Source organism: Podarcis tiliguerta, assembly GCF_965153285.1.
Source record: "Podarcis tiliguerta genome assembly, chromosome: 4".
In the NCBI taxonomy this organism is placed as follows: Eukaryota; Metazoa; Chordata; class Lepidosauria; order Squamata; family Lacertidae; genus Podarcis; species Podarcis tiliguerta.
This window is the reverse complement of record NC_139537.1, coordinates 58,886,311-58,907,136: the sequence shown is the minus strand read 5'-3', so window position 1 is coordinate 58,907,136 and position 20,826 is coordinate 58,886,311. Positions and strand designations below refer to the sequence as shown.

At 38.2% G+C, this 20,826-nt stretch overlaps 1 protein-coding gene across 29 annotated transcripts in view; it reads right to left on the bottom strand.

Moving 5' to 3' along the window:
* The window catches only part of DMD (dystrophin), a 984,302-nt gene that overhangs the window by 39,375 nt on the left and 924,101 nt on the right, over positions 1–20,826 (bottom strand). For all 29 annotated transcript variants that reach the window (XM_083438913.1, XM_083438919.1, XM_083438923.1 and 26 more), the window contains 4 exons: positions 17,193–17,267; positions 12,311–12,512; positions 10,852–10,937; positions 8,208–8,365 (listed from right to left, as the gene is read on the bottom strand). In XM_083438913.1, the coding sequence (XP_083295039.1) occupies positions 8,208–8,365; positions 10,852–10,937; positions 12,311–12,512; positions 17,193–17,267 (521 nt within the window). The remainder of the gene's footprint in view (positions 1–8,207; positions 8,366–10,851; positions 10,938–12,310; positions 12,513–17,192; positions 17,268–20,826) is intronic.

Below are 20,826 nucleotides of genomic sequence, written 5' to 3'. Positions count from 1 at the left end.
ACTACTTAATTCTTTCTCCTGTTTCAGTAATAAATATCATTTTGCAAACCAATTCAATTTCTTCCCCCTTACTAATACTGGTACATTTATAACCTCATTTGCAACCTATACATGTCATCTTGGCTTCCTTTACTTTCAGAAAGTCTTTCTTCTTTAGTCACTATCCATCCACCTTAATCTTAATTTCATCAAGGAAGAATACTAATTAAGTACTTTAGGGCTTCTCTCTCACTCCTGAAAAGCCCTCAGAATTATTTTAGCTTCTTAATAGCCACCTATGTCCAGCCATAAGTATACACTGTCTTCTCTATCATACTTATTTTTAAGCCCTCAGATCAAATAAATGTAAATTGTGACACATTTCTAAGTTGAAACCTACTGGCTACTTGATCCGAAATGAGACTGGTGAAGTTAACACTCCCAAAGCAAGCAGATAAGAATGCTGACTTGTCAAGGAGTTCAAATAATTTTATTTGCAAAAATAATAGTAAATATCTACAGTGTTTTAAGACAGAAGATATGACAAGGAGCAGTGGTCACACACATCCTATAAAGTTCTATCTTTCTGCCAATAATTGTAAACATAAAATGAAACAGAACTGCAATAAGAAAATAATGGATGCCGTAAACTGTGACCTAAAACAGTGCATTAATCTGCAAAAAATGATTTTTTGGTTGCTATTACTTGTTATATATGCTAATTCAGTAAACGTTTCTGAAAGGTGCACAGATAGTAAACTTTACAAAGACAATTTAAGTATCTATGAGGTTTATGCATTGTCATGGGCACACAAGGGTAGAGACATCACATCTCTCAGGGACTATTTACACAATATCTGAGTAAGCATCCAGCCATTTGTCCATAGCCATCTCTTAATTATCCCTGCATGGTTCTATGTCTGTTTGCAAATAGCAATATGAGGACAGAGGGACAAGGGGGAGAGATTAGAATTTAAACAGAACAAAGTGAAAATCTATAAGAGGCAGTACTGCAGATAGTCATAACTATTGTAAAATGGGAGGCACATAAATACAATTCACTGAGGAATTCTTTGCTTTTTTTAATGTTGTACTGTATTAATTTTAATTTATATATTTGAATACTTGCACATATGTCATTATTTCAAAACTTTGCAGAAAGCCAAACAAATTTACTGAGGACTCCTGTGTGTGTGGGGGGGGGGTGTTTGCAAAAACAACAACTAGAATGTTTTTGATTAGGCAATTCTAGTGGGTGAGCTATCTTGTTTATTGCCATGTGAAGATTTAATTTGTGCTGTTACTAGCTAGATAATGATCTTCAATAAGCTGCTCTGGTCATTTGAGTTCACCTTATGCGCACACATACACAAACAAGCCTTTTACATGCCATTTCTGGAATGAAAAAGATGGATTCTGTACTGAAATGCTGCAGTGTGTCAACTGTAGACAGAATAAGAATGAACAGCTCAAAGCATTCACCTCTCCATTTGCAGATGCTTTTAGTTTACATGGGAATACAGTGAATGGATGAAATGGCTCCTGTCATATGCAAAGATATGTTTCAGTTCTCCAGCTTCTGCACATCTATTTTAATTTTGTTGGCTGCTATCAGTTTTGACAGTTGTCTATCTGATCACTACATCTATACTATCTACAATCTCTTCTGTTGGAGATTAACTGCATTAAACTGCACCAAAACTAGTACTGAAGTATATTACATGAAGATTTAAAGCCATATTGAGAAAAGCTTGTCAGGGTCAGACAGTAAAGGACAGATAGTTCTTGACTGTTCCCTGAGCTGCTGTTACAATTTCTTTAATCATCTCTAAATCCAGCCAGAGTGTAACCAAGGGTTTTACATAAGGGAAGAATCTACAACAAAAGCAAACTGTGAAGATTCCCCCCCCCCCCGTTAAAATATTTCTGTGCAACTGCCACAATAAAACTGTAAATCACAGAACAAAGTTAACAGTGCATTTCCCAGTTTGCAAATAACAATTTGTTACATCTAATATTCAAATTCCTATTAAATTCTAAACATCTGTTGTTTTTTGTTGGGATTTTTTTGCATTCATATGCCAAGAAACATTTGGAGAGGAAAGCTGGATATTCACCATTATGTTATGTAATGCTAAAAAGAAAAGGAAAAACTGTCTTCTAAAAAATGTAACATATGTCTGCTTTACCTCCTATTTTGTTAATTCCCGATTTCAAGAAAATTGTATCAAATTATCTTAGTAGATCACAAAAGTTAACCATGCAACCACTCACCAAGACTGTGCTTGCCTCCATTTTTTAGCTATAAAGCCTATTCTCTTTTCTGCCCTCAATTATCTATTAGTATATTGCTCCCCCTCAAAGTTCTGGTTCATTTCCATACATTTAAACATGGATAGAGGTCAGGATAACAGCATAGTTTGAAGTTTATCCTCTTTTTTTTAGGTCCCATGGTCAACCATGGAAAAAAAAATAAGTTTATACTAATAATTTCAATCTAAAAGAAAGGTAAAGGACCCGTGACAGTTAAGTCCAGTCGCAAACAACTCTGGGGTTGTGGTGCTCATCTCGCTTTACTGGCCGAGGGAGCCAACATTTGTCTGTAGAGTTTTTCCGGGTCATGTGGCCAGCATGACTAAGCCGCTTCTGGCGAACCAGAGCAGCGCATGGAAATGCCATTTACCTTCCCGCTGGAGCAGTACCTATTTATCTACTTGCACTTTGACGTGCTTTCAAACTGCTAGGTGGGCAGGAGCTGGAACCAAGCAATGGGAGCTCACCCCGTCATGGGGATTTGAACCACCGACCTTCCAGTCGGCAAGCCCTAGGCTTAGTGGTTTAGACCACAGTTCCACCTGCATCCCTAATTTTAATCTACATTACACTAAAACTATTTTAAAAATCTGAGATTCAAATTTACATTGGTAAAGTGCTCTTTTAAAAAAAGCAATGCCCAGAGGCTTGTATCTACCTTAAATAAGGTATTGGTATATTACTACATATAGGATAACCAAGACTTACGGTAAAAATGATAAATATTGGCAGTGTAGTAGATGCAAAGCAGACTTCCTTTCTATCTGCTAGTTCTGTCCAAATATCTATTTCTACAACAAAGGTGAAACTGTCACACTCCCGTTACATTTTTGCTGTTGGATGTTGTTAATGTAATCAATATTTATAATACTGGAATGTTTCTGTCATTTTGGGTGATGTTATATTTGCTACTTTATTGTTTTATTATGTTACAATGAAATTGTTTTGAAGTGTTTGATCTTGAAATGTGTTCAACTTTGAGTATGATTTTATAATGGAAAAGCAGCATACAAATAAAATTATGAATGAGACAATTGGTTCATCTAGCTAAGTATTCTGAAGCATACAAGTTTGCATTGTAAAAGGAAAACACAACATTATTGTAATAGTGAAACAACCTTACAGAATGCTGCTTCTGAGTCTATAAATAGGGAAAAGTAGGTCTAAGGCATGGGTGTCAAACACAAGGCCCGCGGGCCGAATCCGGCCCGCCAGACCTCATCATGTGGCCCGTGTAGCCGCCACCGGCCGCCAGCCTTCACCTTTTATTCTCGCTTTTTTTTTTTTGACACAAGAAAGCCGCCTCTTCAGCGCATGCGCGGCAGCCTACAAGCCAGAGAATGTCTGCCCTCTAGCGGCGCCGGCCGTTCTACACAGGAAACCTCCACTTTACATGCATTCAGGAAACCTCCACTTGTTTTTATATTGAGCGCATGCCATCCTGTGATGTGACAGATCCAACGGCTGCCTGAACCCTTCTCTCCCTGCTTTGATGCCACAGCTCCGACTTCAAGCTGCACGTGTTCTGTCCATGTTTGGGAACACATATCTATGTGAACAGATGTTTTCAGTCATGAATCTGAACAAGACCAAGCTCAGATCACGCATCACTGATGATAACCTCCATGCTGTTTTGCGGATTGCTACAGCACAAGACCTAATGCCAGACATCGATGGACTGACCTCTGAAAACGATGTCAGCCATCTAGTCAGAAAAGTTAAAAAAAAGTTAATGCCTTGTGTTTGCCATATGTGTAATAAACAGTGTTTGGCAATATTTGTATGTTAAAAATATAAATTACTGTCTGTTACCAAAAATCATTTTTCAATAAATTGTACAATAATTGTACATTTGAATATCTACTTGCCATTATTCTGACTATGTTTCTGCTTTCAGAGCTAGTTATTACTTACATTATTACAAAAAACAGTAATAATTGAATGCAGTGACAATAATTTATAATAATAAAGAGTGGACACATAGTCCTACAGATACAACCGGCCCTTTGAGGGTGACCAAACTGCTGATGCGGCCCCCGATGAATTTGAGTTTGACACCCCTGGTCTAAGGAAACCAGAAATCTGGTTAGACTGTAGCTGTGTTCAGGCAGTGTTTAAAATCAGGGCTAGTGACCTGAAAAGCCTGGGATCTACCACTGAGCATGATGTAAGATAAGCCACATTTCAGGAAATGTCTTTTTCACCATGTTCCACTACAGGGCTGAAAACAACAGTCTCTCATCTGCACCACCTTTGTGCCAAGTTTGAACAGCATAAACACTATATTTCTCTAGAAGTCTTTTAGCTGACATTCAAAAGTCAGGGTTCAACAGACATGAGGTATATTCCCATTCCTATATATAGTCCTCTCTTTTTATTGCACCTTTGCCCTTAAACTGTTGTTATTGCCACAGCTTTTTGTGTGTTATGGGGGGGAATGAAAGAAAGAGAATTAAATAAATGAATAAGCAAGTCGAGTCCTCAAGCTTGTGGAAAGAAAAATAATTTCAAAGTGGCAAAGTTTTTATTAAAGCCACCTCATTCCTTACAGAGAAAGAATGTACTTGAAGCAGTTGTAGCATTTTTGCTGCAGTTGAAGGGATTATTACAAACACCAGTGCTGTGAGCACATGCATGTTGACAGAACAAGACTTCCCTCCCCCGCTACTTTCAAGGACTTGCATTTCAAACAAAGATCAGGGACATTTCCTCACCACCCCTTGTTATCTCCTGGTACAGTAAACATTACATTTTGGTGCTGCTGTGCATGACAGACAAGGTTGTTGCCAGCATGCCTAAGCCACTGAGACCAGGAGAACAGATTCTGATACAGTACATTTGCTGCTGGTTCTCTCTCTCTCATTCTCTCTGAAATCACCGCAAATTATTGCCAGGGATGTTATCAGCATAAAAACCTCACTTCCAGCCAATTCCCACTAATAATGAAAAGTCCTTGAGTTAGATTTGTGAAGAGGGGTGTGTGTGTGAGAGAGAGACACAGAGAGAGAGAGAGAATGAATGTATAGTGCACAAATGTTTTCAATAATGCAAATACATGTTGAAGAAATTTCAAGCAACACAATCATAACTGATGAAATGCAATTCAAAATATACAGCATTTAAAGATATATAAAAAAACATTAAACAGATAACAAACTCACTAAAAGCAGCAAACAAACAACCTTTGTATAATACTCAGCAAAAACAAACAATGGTGGATGTGTCAAAAAAGGAATCCAGAACTTTTGAGACAAGTCCCTTTCCCTACTTCTCACTTCTCAAATAGTGATGTTTCTGAAGAGGGCTCTTCTGAAATGTTTTTTTAAGTTCAGATGTCTCTGAAGTATATAGAGCCCTGGTCATAAAGAGTCTGTCACTTTCTCTTTAAACTAGGACATTGAATTGGGCCTGGAAGCTTAATGCAACTAACAGTTTATAAGCAACATAATGCACCCACTGCCAATTATGGTGCTGGAGGAGACTCTTGAGAGTCCCATGGACTGTAAGAAGATCAAACCTATACATTCTGAAGGAAATTAGCCCTGAATGCTCACTGGAAGGACAGATCCTGAAGCTGAGGCTCCAATACTTTGGTCACCTCATGAGAAGAGAGGACTCCCTGGAAAAGACCCTGATGCTGGGAAAGATGGAGGGCACAAGCAGTAGGGGACGACAGAGGACAAGATGGTTGGACAGTGTTCTCGAAGCTACCAGCATAAGTTTGACCAAACTGTGGGAGGCAGTGGAAGACAGGAGTGCCTGGCTTGCTCTGGTCCATGATGTTACAAAGAATCTGACACGACTAAACGACTAAACAACAACAGGTTCCTTCCTTCTACCTTAGGCTGTAACACTTCATACCGGCTAGAACTTTCAAAATGTCTTCCTAGATGGGGCTATGCAGAGTATGCTAAAGGGCAGTAGCAGCAAGATTGTTGTTTTCCATGAATGGGTGTAGTTGACATATGTGATATAAGCAATAAACAGCAATCTTTATGCCTATTTATCGAGCTGCATGTTGGGCCCAAAAGACCAATTAGCTCTAAGTATAACTAAGTACTGGTGCAACCCAGTACAGTGGTACCTCGGGTTAAGAACTTAATTTGTTCTGGAGGTCTGTTCTTAACCTGAAACTGTTCTTAACCTGAAGCACCACTTTAGCTAATGGGGCCTCCTGCTGTCGCTGCGCCGCCGGAGCACGATTTCTGTTCTCATCCTGAAGCAAAGTTCTTAACCCGATGTAATATTTCTGGGCTAGCGGAGTCTGTAACCTGAAGCATATGTAACCTGAAGCGTATGTAACCTGAGGTACCACTGCATATAGCATCAGGAACCAAACTGACCTGAATTTTAAACCTGTGGATAGCCAATATTTATTTAATTTTTGGAAAAGAATGTAATATTAAAAATAGTATGATATGTTATACTGTATTAATATTTTTTAAACCTCAACTAATTATGGCCATCATAAGTAAAGACTCCTTACTTTGTACTACAAAACAATATATTAACCTTTAAGCAACATGAAAAGAGGCCTGCAGATTGATTAATGATGTTTGAGTGAGGTCACCCACAAGGTCTATTTCCATGCCGAAAGAACACAATGGGAAGGATATACATTCTTGAAATGCACAGTGATCACTTTGAGGGGGAAAACCTCTTTTATCATGCATAGTGTGGTCTAACATTTGAAGTGGGAATTTAAAACTTGAGGAGGAAGAGTCATAATGGTTCCTTTGCTTCTTCCCTCCAGTGACCCTTTCAATTACAAAGACAAAAGTTATTTTTGTCTCACATTGTGAATTGCATTGACCAGACAGACCCTTCTCAGCATTTTTTTAAAAGAGAGGTCATAAAATAATGAACTCTTCGGATACTTCTCTGAAATGCTAATTCTGTCCCTTCAGTTTATTATTCCTTCAGTTTAATGAGTTGTTTTTGTCTCCCACTGCAGACCTCTGTCTCAGTACTTTCTAAACATACTTTGCCAAAGTAACTGTTGCTGTTCACCGTCAGTTTTCCCTTAACGGCCATGGAAAAACATACTTGATCTTTTATTTAAAACAAAATGTATTTAAATTTGAAAAACCAAAAGTTCGACCAACTTAAAATCCCCACTTACTTTCCTTGTGCTGCTACAGAATCATGGATGACTTGCCGGGTGACTTAATGGCAATTCAGAAATTTCACTGGCTGATGGTTAGTTTCTGAGCCAAACTGAAAGTTCTTTAAGATGTTAAAGTGTTGGAAGCCAGGGTATATTGCCATGGTATCTGCTATCTCCTATCTGAACTTTTCCCCTCTTTGCTTTAGGCTTTGCAGTGTTAGAAGCAAGATTGACATCTACTAGGAGTGAAGCATATTTTTGAATATTCTCCTTCAGGAAGTATGCAGGGTGACTCAAAAATGCAAGTCAATATACTATACTATACTATACTATACTATACTATACTATACTATACTAGGAGGCTTTTGAGATGTAGTGTCACATTTTCCTCACTTCTCATGCCAATGACTCTACATTTTAATGTAGTTGTAAAAAAACATTTAAATGTTTTTGATTGTAATTAATTTTGTGGACCTTTGGGTTGAAAGGCAGGGCAAGAATGGAAATAATAGATAAAATTGGACAGGTCTTGTTCCCAACACCATTCTTTATTTGATGCATTTTACATTTAATCTGATGGATACTGTGTCAGTTTAGAGTGAAGAGTTGCCATATTCTGACTGCCTAGCTCTATCCAATAAAATGTTTCAATAAACTAAATATTAAATAAACAAACATACATACTCTGATCTCCACACTTATTGCCTGAGTTTATTTACCCTGATCTCCACACTTATTGCCTGAGTTTATTTACCCTGCATAACATTTAGATTAAAAAACCAATAGCAATAAGCAGAAGTATACTTACAAACTGAAAGCAGCTCCTAACACTGGGTTCAATATTACTGCCACCAAAAGAAGCAACTTCACCCAGCTGTCTTGGAATCTGAATAGAGTCATGCAGGAGGAGGCCTAGACGACGCTGGTCACAGAATCCAGTGGGACTGGCTACCTGTTTGAACAGATCTGGAGGCAGAAGAAAGATGTATAGCAAAATCCATTAAAACGATAGAAACTATCAACTGTATAATATGTATAAATAAAGTTGCTGTCAGAGATACAAATAAATGGCTGAGAGTTTTCATTATGTTTGTTCACAATTGGTTTGGTTATTTAGTGATTTGACCTTCTCTAGTAGACAATTCTGAAATAACTATTTTGAATTAGATTTTGTTTGTAGCCAATTACTACTACTCCGTAACTCACATAAACCAAAACAAGAAGCAAGGAAGTCCAAAAATAAGTTAAATAATTAATGTCAAAAATATATAACTGTCAAAGCTGAGAACTGTAAAGTTACTCAAATCATTTTTAAATATTAAATAATACAATTGGTAATCAACACTGTTTAGGCCAAAAAAGTAGACCATAATTTTATTGCTGCTAGTGCACATTATCCTATATAGGTAACAAATTTGTGAGGAAATGCTTTAAGTATATACATGTTTTTAATATTTTTGTCACAGAAGAAAATAGGAATAACTTGCACGCAAAGATGTTCACAATCAGAATAAAGGAATGAAGTTACCAAAAAAATTCCACAATGCTATATGCCTGCAAACTGGATTTCCAAACTCTAATTTGCATCAAGAATTGAAAAACCCCAAAAGCTTGGCATTTGGAATCCAATCATATATTTGGAAGAAAGAGAGTTCTGTGTTACAGAACCATGTTGGCCACATGAAATGTTAATACCAGGAATTGTACTACATGTAAATTCAATTTACTGCAAATAAGTTATATAGTACATATCTGAAGGTATGTTAAAGTTTGTAACAGTTAAAAAAATGAGATTATGATCAACTGAAATATTTATTTGGCACTACCCATTACCAATACATGACCTGAATAAATCTTGTTTTATTTTTCAAAGCATTAAAAACAGATTTCAGCAAGTGAAAATAATATGGTTATATTCCTGCAGACTCATTAATATTTCATTTTGTACTAAGGGCGCAATTATGGAAAAGCTTTAGTCTTGTATAGAAATTTACTAGTGCAGTTTTAACACCTGATTTTATTTTGCTTCTTTTTAAGACACCATTTCCTAGCCAAGTCTGATCTTAGTTTACATCATAAAGGGGCACTATCCATTCCCATCATAGTTGTAGAGAGTATCTTGGCAGGAGAATTGATGTTATCAGACTGTGGGAGTTTCAGAGTTTTCATGTGCTGCTCAACTTTTAGGAATGATAAGAATACCACAAGGAAACACAATGCAAATAATAATTGGCATCCGTGTGATAATAAGTACAAAGGTAAAGGTAAAGGACCCCTGGATGGTTAAGTCAAGTCAAAGGCGACTATGGGGTGCAGTACTCATCTCGCTTTCAGGCCAAGGGAGCTGGCGTTTGTCCACAGATGGCTTTGCAGGTCACGTGGCCAGCATGACTAAACCGCTTCTAGTGCAACGGGACACGTGACGGAAACCAGAGTGCACAGAAACGCCTTTTACCTTCCCGCCGCAGAGGTACAGATTTATCTATGATATTGCAGTACTACAACTTCCATCACTCATTACCATTGACCATCCTGGCTGGGACTGATGGGAATTGTAGTCCAGCAACATCTGGAGGGCCAAAGCTTTCCCATTCCTGAACTAGTGGGATCTTATGAGAAATCTCACTCCCGTTTCTTCTGAAGGACAGATCAAGTCAGTCTCAATAAACATTTGCTGATTCTATCTTATTATCCTAAGTGTTAGGACACTTTTCTAAGACAAAGTATTTAAGCAGAATGGTAGATTCCAAAATTTAGGAGGATGGAATATACCTTACATGTCCTGATTTCACTCAACAATGTAATTTTTGGAATAACATAAGCCACTCACATGACACTCCCACCAGCAGAAGGAGAGGCAATTTCCCCTTCCTCATGTGCTACCTCTCATGCTGCTCTGAGGTTTTCCCAACTCCCTGGAGATCATTCCTGGGGGACTTCTGCTGGTTGCTATGTCATGTGAGTACAACTCCACTCAGTGGATGTTCCTGTCAGTCTCCTTTGCAGACTGTCCTTCCTGAAAGTTGGGGCACGTAAAACAGCACAGTGGGACTTCAGTGAACCACACAACTGCTTCCTTGTGCCAATTAGATTTTTGAGTCTGTACTCCAAGAACTATTTCAGGTGAAGGATTTAATGGATGGCTCCCAAGTAACTACAATCAATTTTCATAGAAAATATAATGCAGTAGAAAAAGCAGAATACCTTGGGTGGTATTCAGTTAAGTTTTACTATAGTAGATCCACTGAAATTAATGAACGTGATGAAGCTAAGTCTGTTAGTTTCACTGCCTGCTCTGGGCAAAACTTAGTTGAGTATCACCCCTTGGAAATACCTGTTTGCTTAAAAATTGAAAAATAAAGGGGAATGTTTAGAATATGCAAGGAGCTGACAAACAAGTATTTGCTGCTTCTAAATGCTGCATTTCTGTAGTAAACAGTGACTTGACTTACATCTGTATTTATCTTCCAAATGTGCTTTACAGAGGGAAATAACACCAGTTTTAAAAGAGAGGACACGGATCCTTCCTGTTCGACCCCTATTGAAATTAAATCACAGGAAAAGGAGAAAAATAATACAGTCAAATATGTGAATTATACATGCAATTTATATTTGCTACTTCTAAATGCATCAATGAACATCTTAGAAGTTAAGAAAAAACTCAAAAGGAATGGAAAAGCCCTACAAAACTCTGTAGATTACAACTCTGCAAAAGGGTGGCTATTATTAGATAAACAAAGCTTCACAAACTTAAATTTCAGAATTATGACTTCTTTTGTTTCTCCATATGCCACACAATTCACTCATGTATGCTGAACAGCAGTCTTCAGCAGTCTTTTAAGTCTTAGAAATCCTATCCCATGGGTATGTCATTGTTTTTAATATGAAAATGCATAGTAACTTCTTAAATGCCTACTTAAATATTCTATAATTTTATTTTATTATTTTTAAGATTAGAAGTTGTTTTAAAATTGTGCTTTAACACTGTAACCTGCTGTTGGACCTTAGGGTGAAGGGCAGGAAACAAACAAATCACAAAAAGTGTTTTTATAATACTTTTGAGTTGCCTTTGCCTCCTGTCATAAAAGACATATTGTGCTGAAATACAAAATTACATTTATATTTGGTAGAAATAAACCATTACATCAACTGAATTCTATAAAGTAATGGTTTTAGCAACTAATAGACATCCTCTTTGCACCTACAGATTAAACAAAACACAGTAAAATTAAGATAGACTATCATAACATTACAACAAAACTAGAACTGGGGCAGACTTTGGAAAGGAAGAAAAATTGTAGCTCCAGAGGATACTACTGGAGATACCAGCAGTTCCTAATACAAAATTTAGCAGTCCATGATTATCTTAATTAAAACTTGATGAAAAATTGTTGGGATCTGGAAGAATTCCAATGCTGTAAACCATTTTCTTAACTGAAGATTTTCCTTTAATTAAACTAAAACCAGTTAGTTGTGTTCTTTGAAATGAACTGACAATATTTTATTTGCCCATAAAACAGCTTTTTATGTGATGTGGCGTCTCATGAAAAAAGACAATTTTAACCATGCCATGGTGAATCCTTGGCGGAGTGGGGCTGAAAGCATATACCAGGCCAAAAACAAACAAACACCCTGAAGGGCCTACTAGATGATTTAACAAATGAGACAGAAGCTGACCCCAATTATATAGGACATTCTATTTAAATCTGTCACTTCCCAGTTTCACATTTCATAACAGAACTGCACAGGGCTCCAAAACTAACCAAAGTATTTGCTGAATAGCCTTTAAGCTATTAGCTTGTATTAAACTTGCACTCTGATCACCAGCTTGCCAGCTCTGAGCTATTCATTTTTCTAGCAAGGACAAAAGTTCATTATAAGCAAGTGTCACTGAAGTCTACCCGCACATACGTGTCATAAACATTCAAAAGCCAGTTGAGGCACATGTCCACGCAGAGAGGGACGTTGACTAGGTTATTGTGCTCTTGTTCGAGTCGATCATAAATGGTAGTCAAGCAGTTGATGATCTGAAGTATATCCATTGGCTGGTCATTCTGTTTGAGGTTGTGCTGGTCCAAGGCATCACATGCAGCAGACAGACTCAGGAGATCCACTGTACAAGGAATAAAAACAACAATCCTAATAAGAAGCACCTTAATCTGTGACAATCGAGACAAATTAATTATCTAGCTATGTTTATTGGACTTAACCACTAGTGTATTAGCTTTAAAATGTAGCTTTCATATTTCATTTTTAGTATCATTCCGTCACTAATGGATTTTCTCTATATAGGTATGATCTAGTTTTAGTTCAATGGCATAACATGTTACTTGTCTAAAAAATGCTTCTTGTCCAGCAACAGTCTGTTTATCAGCTTCATCCCCTGGGATCAGGCAAAGATCCTTTAATACAAATTTATTCGCCAAATTGGAAATGCAGTAAAATACTTTTTAACATGGAGCTTAAGGCTGAGTGTTCAGCTCTTCTGAGAGAATGAATAAATGATAATTAAATGAACTCCTCAAGGAATGGGTGGCAGCCTAATTGTATATGCACCTACAAATAAACAGAGGTTATTCTCTTTCAGAAAAGTTTTCCATGCCAATAAATGACAGTGCCTTGAAAGTGGTTAATGGTTTTTTTATTTTTGTTTTTAACTTGCATGAAACACCACTAGCATATCTACTAAGCAGTAGTGTGAAAATACATTTTTCTTCAGAGAATTACTGAATAACTAACAGTGACAGATTATCGTAATCTCTGGCACTTCCCTCCCAACCCGCCCCCCCCCCATACCAAGGCTATTGCTATGGAGGGCAGACTCACTATGGGTGTGCAGACTTCAGGATTGCAGTAGTATGACTGGCCGAGCAATCCAAATCCTCTTTGTGTCAGATTGGGGCAAGGGCATATGGATGCCTCCTGCTGCCGTTGCCTTTGGAGTGATGCCACTATGGAACTCTGCCTTCTGTTGTGGACTTTCCCCTTCTGCCCACCACATGTGTGGACATGCAGAAGTGGAGAATCCCCTCACCAGGCCAGCACAAAAACCATAAATAGAGCTTTCCAGAGGCAGGAAGGATGTGGGGCAAAGCCATCCCTGCTTCAGTTGTGTGACAGCATTAGGCCTGATTTATATCTAGTTGCTGAACCAGGTCTAGACTGGCACAGCAATCGGTCTGCCCTGGCAACCATACATGGCAGGGCTATAGATGCTGTGGTCCCCTCCACTCTTTGAGGCCTGGCTGGGCTGGAAGAACAGCAGCCTAAGTCTGGATCCAACTCATTATCTTATAAATAATGTACAGTAAGACTGTAACTTATGCACATTTAACTTGTGTGCATTCGGCTTTACATGTGTGGCAAAAATATCAAAAGGGTGAGGGTTCCAGGGAAAATGACTTTGGTAATCTCACCCACCACTGAACCGAATGGGTTTGCTTATATGTGATTTTGGCTTTAGGCATGATCCCTAGAATAGAACCCCAGTGTAAATTGTGGGCTTAATGTATTGTCATACTCTGAGAACATGATTAACTTAAATCCTATTGGTTTTAATGGGTTTACTCTAACCACAATCCATTATAGATATCTAATTCTAAATTAAAGTTATGATGATTTAAATTTCATTGCTATTAGCTGCCTTGAGCTCTACTGGAAAAGGCTGGATACAATATGTTTAATTTTTAAAAAATCATTTGTGGTTACATCCCTAAAACTCATTTGACAAGTTGTCCAAATTTCATTTAATGTTAACATGCAATTATATATCCCCACCCAAAACTTTTTGATACAGAACAGAAACTGGAATTTATTTATTTTTAAACGTTTTTATTTGGTGCCTAGACTAGAGCAATTAGTAGCCTGGTGGTTTAAATTAATTTAAATATAAATAGCAGCAGTATTTTATGCATGCTTACTTCTAATTCCCAGTGAGTTTAATAGGTCTTACTTCTAAGTAAGTGCAAATAAAACTACAGTCTTGCAGTGCAATTCTCTACATGTCCATGTAAAAGTAAGCCCCAATGAGTTTAATGGGGCTTATTCCCAGGTGTGTATAGGATTGCAGCCATAATCTCCTCAAGTAAACAAGTATTCATTTTAATTAATACTCCTAACGTTGTAAGGAATGTTGTATCTTTCTTCCTTTCCCTATATCAACAATTCAAGATTAAAACAATTATGCTACTGGAAATTCATTAACAGCAACGAAGTTGGGTTATTTGTTGTTGAAAGTTAAGAACATTGCTACTAGCAATATATCACAGCTTCTATAGCCTACATATAATAGGGGTATTTAAAATGAGAGTTGAAAGTAGTAAAAGTAGTTAAAAGTAGAAGTTGGCAAATGTGTCCTCTTTTTTTGCTCTTCAAAATATGGCAACCCTAAGCTTTGTGCTTTTTACTTCGGAATTATAATTCCTTGGAGAACAAACATTGTTAGCCAGCCATATCAAACAACTCCCTTTGAAGCAGGCATGAACAATAGGCTTAGGTATTTAGCAGAGGTGGCAATGCATGTTTAATAAGAACATCCAGAATGGTAGAAACCTGTCTTGGCCCTAATTAAACTTGCAAGTGAAGACAAATTATGCTGTAAAGTTCTTACAACTGCTTGAAGAAGGAGTGGTATGAAACACACACATATCCATCTTAAATGAACCAAGTAATTTGTACAGCTTTACATGTTCAGAGACTTACTTTTTAACAATAATTTATATATGATGTGCCACAGCATACCACCAGTACATATTTACACCTGCCAGTGAAACATACTGCATTCAGAACTGCCTCAGTTACACCTTTTGTGTTTACACCTATGTAAAACAGTTGCTTTTGCATAGCCCCTTCCGTATTAATGGAGTGGTTATATTGTTACACATCATCCCAATCTCTGAGCTGTGTTAAGATTCCAGGAGTACCAGGTCTGTGTTCCCCTTCAATGAGGCAAAGCAGAGCCTGTGGTGTCTTTATGATACATGGTTTATTGACACATATATACAACCTGAATCCAATAGAGGGATCTGCAGCATTACATTCCAAGAGCCCATAGCCAAAGCACTGGGTTCAGAAGAGACATCAGCATCCCGTGCTTTTTTAAAAAAACTATTTATCTACCCCACTGCTTAGTAACTCTATTCCTTAACTCCTCCCTGCGACTCTAAACCCTACACTCTTATCCCCTGAATAAACTTTTCACACCTAGCCCCCTTGAGCTTTGTACTTCCTAATGGTTTATCTGCTCACCAGGCGATCATCTCAGGGAAGCTTGTCTGACTTAATTAGCACCTAACTTGTGTGAATTTTCTAAGGAAGGGTCACAACTTAAAATGTCTGCCTGCTTTAATTAGCTTTCACATATGCTAATAAAAAGACTTACCTGTGGGCCCACTACACCTCTTACTGTACCCTAACACACACTTGAGACCACCCTAAATACACATGAGTTTGGCTATTTCCCAGTTCTAACAACCCAACCTTAATTAAGTCTTACAGCCACAGATTCATAACAATATGAGATACCAAAATTCAGAAAAAGGTTTTGCTTTATAAGCTTACTACAGCCTTCAATGTTGCACAAACAGATTTCCACTCATATAATGGGGCTTCAATTGCCCCTCTTCCCTACAGCGGCTCCCCAAGCACCAGATGGTCACCTAATCCTCTGGAGTCCCTTTTGAGGGAACATCACGGGCGCTGTGAGGGAAGAGGGGAAGCTGAAGTGGGAATCCATTCCATTTTACAAGTGGGAGTCCATTCCATTCACACACAGAGAGCTTTGGATACCACCCTCTAGATGACAATGAAAGCACAGAAATACCAACATTCATTAACAGTTATCACGAACCTTCAGTTAGTTTCAAAGCCCACAGTCTAGTTAGAAACTCATCATCATCATCATCATTATTATTACTGTGTATTTTGGCTTTCATATGCAGTGCTATTTTTCTAGAAAAAATAGGTGCCGGAACTCACCATGAACACTTCCCTCATCCTCTTAGAATGGCAATGGTGCCCACCTGAGAGGTGCCGGGAAAAAGCTGAAAAAAAGCCCTGCATATGAGACATATAATTGAAAGGGGGGAAGCTTTTATTTCATTCTGATGATGTTATTCTGTTTATTTTAAAGTCTTTTTTTGTCTCTGGTCTTCCTCCTGAAAGCCATGTATTTATGTGTATGCATTTTGCATATTTTCATATAATGATGTTAGCAACCAGACATTTCTTAGAACATATGTATTTCCAGAAGCAAGATCTATGATTCAGAGGGTTTTCAACTACATCCTCAATATATACCCGAACAGAACCCAAAACTGTCAAGTTTAACAAGCAAACTGAAAACAATTTTCAAATGGAAAAAAATAAAAGAAACTATGGTGTGCAACTTCCCTTTAAAATGTTTCCATATCCAAATTAAGGGAAAATTTCACTGAGGTTCATAACATTTCCCTGTTGAGAGGGAGAATCATGTATTCCACGTTGCATTCCTTTCAGGAAAAGGTGGATAAATGTATTATTTTATTTTATTTCTTTCACAAAACTCCTGCTTAAACAATGGTATTTTCTAGAGTCATATTCTGGGTACAAGCCTGAAAATGAACAGTATAAGAGATGGGGGAACAATATGGGGGAAACTAACAATGAAGTATTATTATTATTATTATTATTAAATATTTATTTATACCCTACCTTTTCCTTGACAGGACTCAACGCTACTTATCTCATCACAATTTTTGAAGTATATGTTTCTGAAGTACATATACAAAAAATGAAAGTTTAGTAAAATACTCACAACAGAGAGCTTTCTGTAGTCTTCGGAGCTTCATAGCAGTTCTGTATGCTGAGAATCTAACATTGTTCAAGTCAGCTAAGAGGTGAATGAAAGAAAAAAGGGGATGAGAAAAAATCAATTATTTCATAATTGATGCAATGGCACAGTATTTGGTGAACAGATAAACTAAAGATTCACTTTAAATAAGAACTTAAAATATTTTCTTCATTTTCATGTGAGGAATTAAACCAGTAACCGTGAAAAGGCTATCCTTAATATTAACAACACTGCTGTCATGTGATATGCTTCACACATAAATGGCAGAAACCAGCCAAAGTTAAGTACCCTTAGGGCTGCAAACCTATATCTAGTTACCTAGGAGCAAGTCCCACTGAACTCAACACGGTTCAATTCTCAGTGGACATGTATAAGATTGCACTGTGCCAGTGATTTCAAGGGAGACTTAAGCACCTCCTAAACTTTTTCCTATTGAAATTCATGGCATTAAGATATATTTTGGTTTGGTTGGATTATGGCCAAAATGATGCACAGTACTATTGCAAGACTAAAGTGGCCAAAATGATGCACAGTACTATTGCAAGACTACTTTAAAGATATGAATTAGGAAATCTTCCTCTCCCCCCCCCCTTCACCTTGGGATTGGCAGGCTTTTTGTAAAGAGTACTTGAAAAGGGGAAAAGAGAAGGACTTAAGGGAGGAAAAAAGATAGACACAGATAAGGGAGGGAGGGAGGGACTTCTGCCAGGGTTTGCATGTAGGAACTAAACCCCGTGATGCACCAGAGAACAATGCAGCTTTATAAAGAGCCAACGCCAGCGCCACTTTCACCTACTTTTGTGCTTGTTCTCTGCCGCATCAGATTCCTCCCAAGCCTACCATTTCACTTCATTTAATAACTGAGCAGTTAAGGTGCCCCTTTGAAGTTACAATGAACAGGGACAGAATGGGATCTCGCCCAAGTAAAGATTGAGAACAGAAGCGCCACAACATCTTTATTAAAATATTTCTTCATCCCACTTCCATTTAAAAACAACAAACAAATATATAAGCTCCGAAATAAACCCATCGAGCCCCTTATGCTTCAGCATGTGGTGGAATGCAGGCAGGTGGCCTTTTGTTACCATCATGCTACAGAACGCGGCCTCATCTTGCATATCAGGGATGAATGTGCCCAAAACTTATACTGTACAAAAATGTGCCTCTAGATCTGGTGCATGTTTCTCCTTGCCTTGTAGACACTGCTTCTTTTCATGGGGACAGAGCAAAGAATAAAAGGTGCTAGCCTTTGAAGTTGCACCATCACACCTGACATTAGCATTCACAAAGAAAGCCTTGCATATCAATCCTGATTAAGCACCACACACAAAACAAATGTTCTTTTCACTTCATAGGTCTCTTCTGACTTTCCCTCCATTCTATTTCTCATGTCTGGTAAATATTCTGGGAAGTGCAGAAAACTCCCATGAAAGAGTTCAGCACACAGAGATACAGTACTCTCCTGCCCACCTTTTTTTAATATAAAAAAGTAACAAAAAACTCACTTCATATCACCATTTAGCTGTCAACTAGACAAGCATCACAATATCTAGACTGCAGCTTTTGGAGTATTCATTTTGAATGTCTGCTAAAATACCTTATCTTGTTAATACTACTAGCCTTCATTATGTATTTGCTGTATTCCTGTTACAGACTTCTATGCACCTTTTAAATAGGCTGCTCATTAGTGTATTGTTTCGGCATTGTTCCTTCCTGCCAGATCTGCCTCACCATAATAGAAAGTGCCTCACAAACCTTCATGTGGCTTAGAATAAACTATGGTACTTAAACAATCCCATAGACAATAAATCTATCATGAAAGCAAATTAATAAAGACCTCTTTTGCCAAGGCACTGTGACTGCAATTTCATTGTGCAGATGTGTAAAAAAAGAGAATGCTTTAATTAAGGACAGAGGAAAGAAGCAAGAATACTATGTTACAAATGAGAAAGAGAAGTGAGATAATACGGATTAACATATAAATAGCATCTGGTGAAAGAAAAAAAAGCATTTCAATGCTCTTTAAGTAATGTAAATGATAATGTAGGAGGAGAGCTAAACTCAGTAAAACTTTATACAAAAACAGCAATTAGTTGGCATATCTGGATTAATAATACCCTTACATGGATACTACAGCATGTACAAGCTCCACGTTCTCGTACCCCATCCCTTTCTTTTCCTCCATTTGCTTTCTCTGCTGGAGACCTTTTTCCCCACAGTGCAGCCACCACTCATAGCTCTTTGCTACATGCAGCTACAATGTAACAACCACTCAACCTCTGTCCACTGCAACTCCCACTAGCGTTTTTCAATGAAATGTTTTTGTTAACAAACATTCTCAATTTGGATCTCTTTTATAAATAGAAGTTGCCAGTAAATTAGCTAATTTGATAGTGCTTGAATTATGTTGCAGAAAGGCACCCATCATATATGCCTGAGGCTTGTTCACAACATATGAAGCTGTGGCAATGAAGCTGTATGCTTGATCCATACACATGACTGAAATTAGGCTGCTTTTAAGAACTGTTAAATATAGGAATTATCAGTATTATCAGTCTCCTACAGTAACCTACAGGGACGCAGGTGGCGCTGTGGGTTAAACCACAGAGCCTAGGACTTGCCGATCAGAAGGCTGGCAGTTCGAATCCCTGCAACGGCGTGAGCTTCTGTTGCTCAGTCCCAGCTCCTGCCAACCTAGCAGTTCGAAAGCACGTCAAAGTGCAAGTAGATAAATAGGGAAGGTAAACAGCATTTCTGTGTGCTGCTCTGGTTCGCCAGAAGTGGCTTAGTCATGCTGGCCCCATGACCCAGAAGCTGTACGGCGTCTCCCTTGGCCAATAAATTGAGATGAGCACCGCAACCCCAGAGTCGGTCACGACTGGACCTAATGGTCAGGGGTCCCTTTACCTTTACAGTAACCTACTCCAGAACCCAACCACCCCAATAAAACATAATATGTCACTCTCTTCAAAACACTTGTAACAAAGAGTGCTTCCAGACAGGAGTTTATCCTGAAATCAGTGCTGCTCACATACATATATTTTTTACCATCCACACCCTGTTATAATCAAAATTGCAGCCTATAATTTATACTTGTTTAATCCAGTTTTGCCTGCTCCCCATAAAATCGGATTTTAAAAAACACTGCTGCTGTCACTGCTGGTCTAGAAGCTTTCTAGTACATGTTTTTAATGGGTGGTTTGTTACGTATCTGGTGACATTTTGGTGGGTAGTTCTAATGCTACACTTCTACTTCCGTTTGCTCCTCGCCTGACCACAACCAAGTCATATTGTTCATGGCAGCTAAAACAATACACACTTGCCTATTTCTACCTGCAGAACAGGGCTGGCTCTAGGAAGAGCCAAAGTTAGGCATCTGCCTCAGGCAGCAGATGCTGAAGGGCAGGGAGTGGCCAGAGCTGTGAGTGCCATGCAGCCTGCCCTGCACCCCTGTGCTAGCCTGCTGCCTTCAAAAGCAGTGGAAGATATAGTTCCTTTACTAGCATTAGAGTAAGATTAAACTACAGTCCAGTTGGCATCTGCACATGCCTTGGGGAAGAGGACCATCTTGTCATTCACCTCTGGCCACAAAATGTCT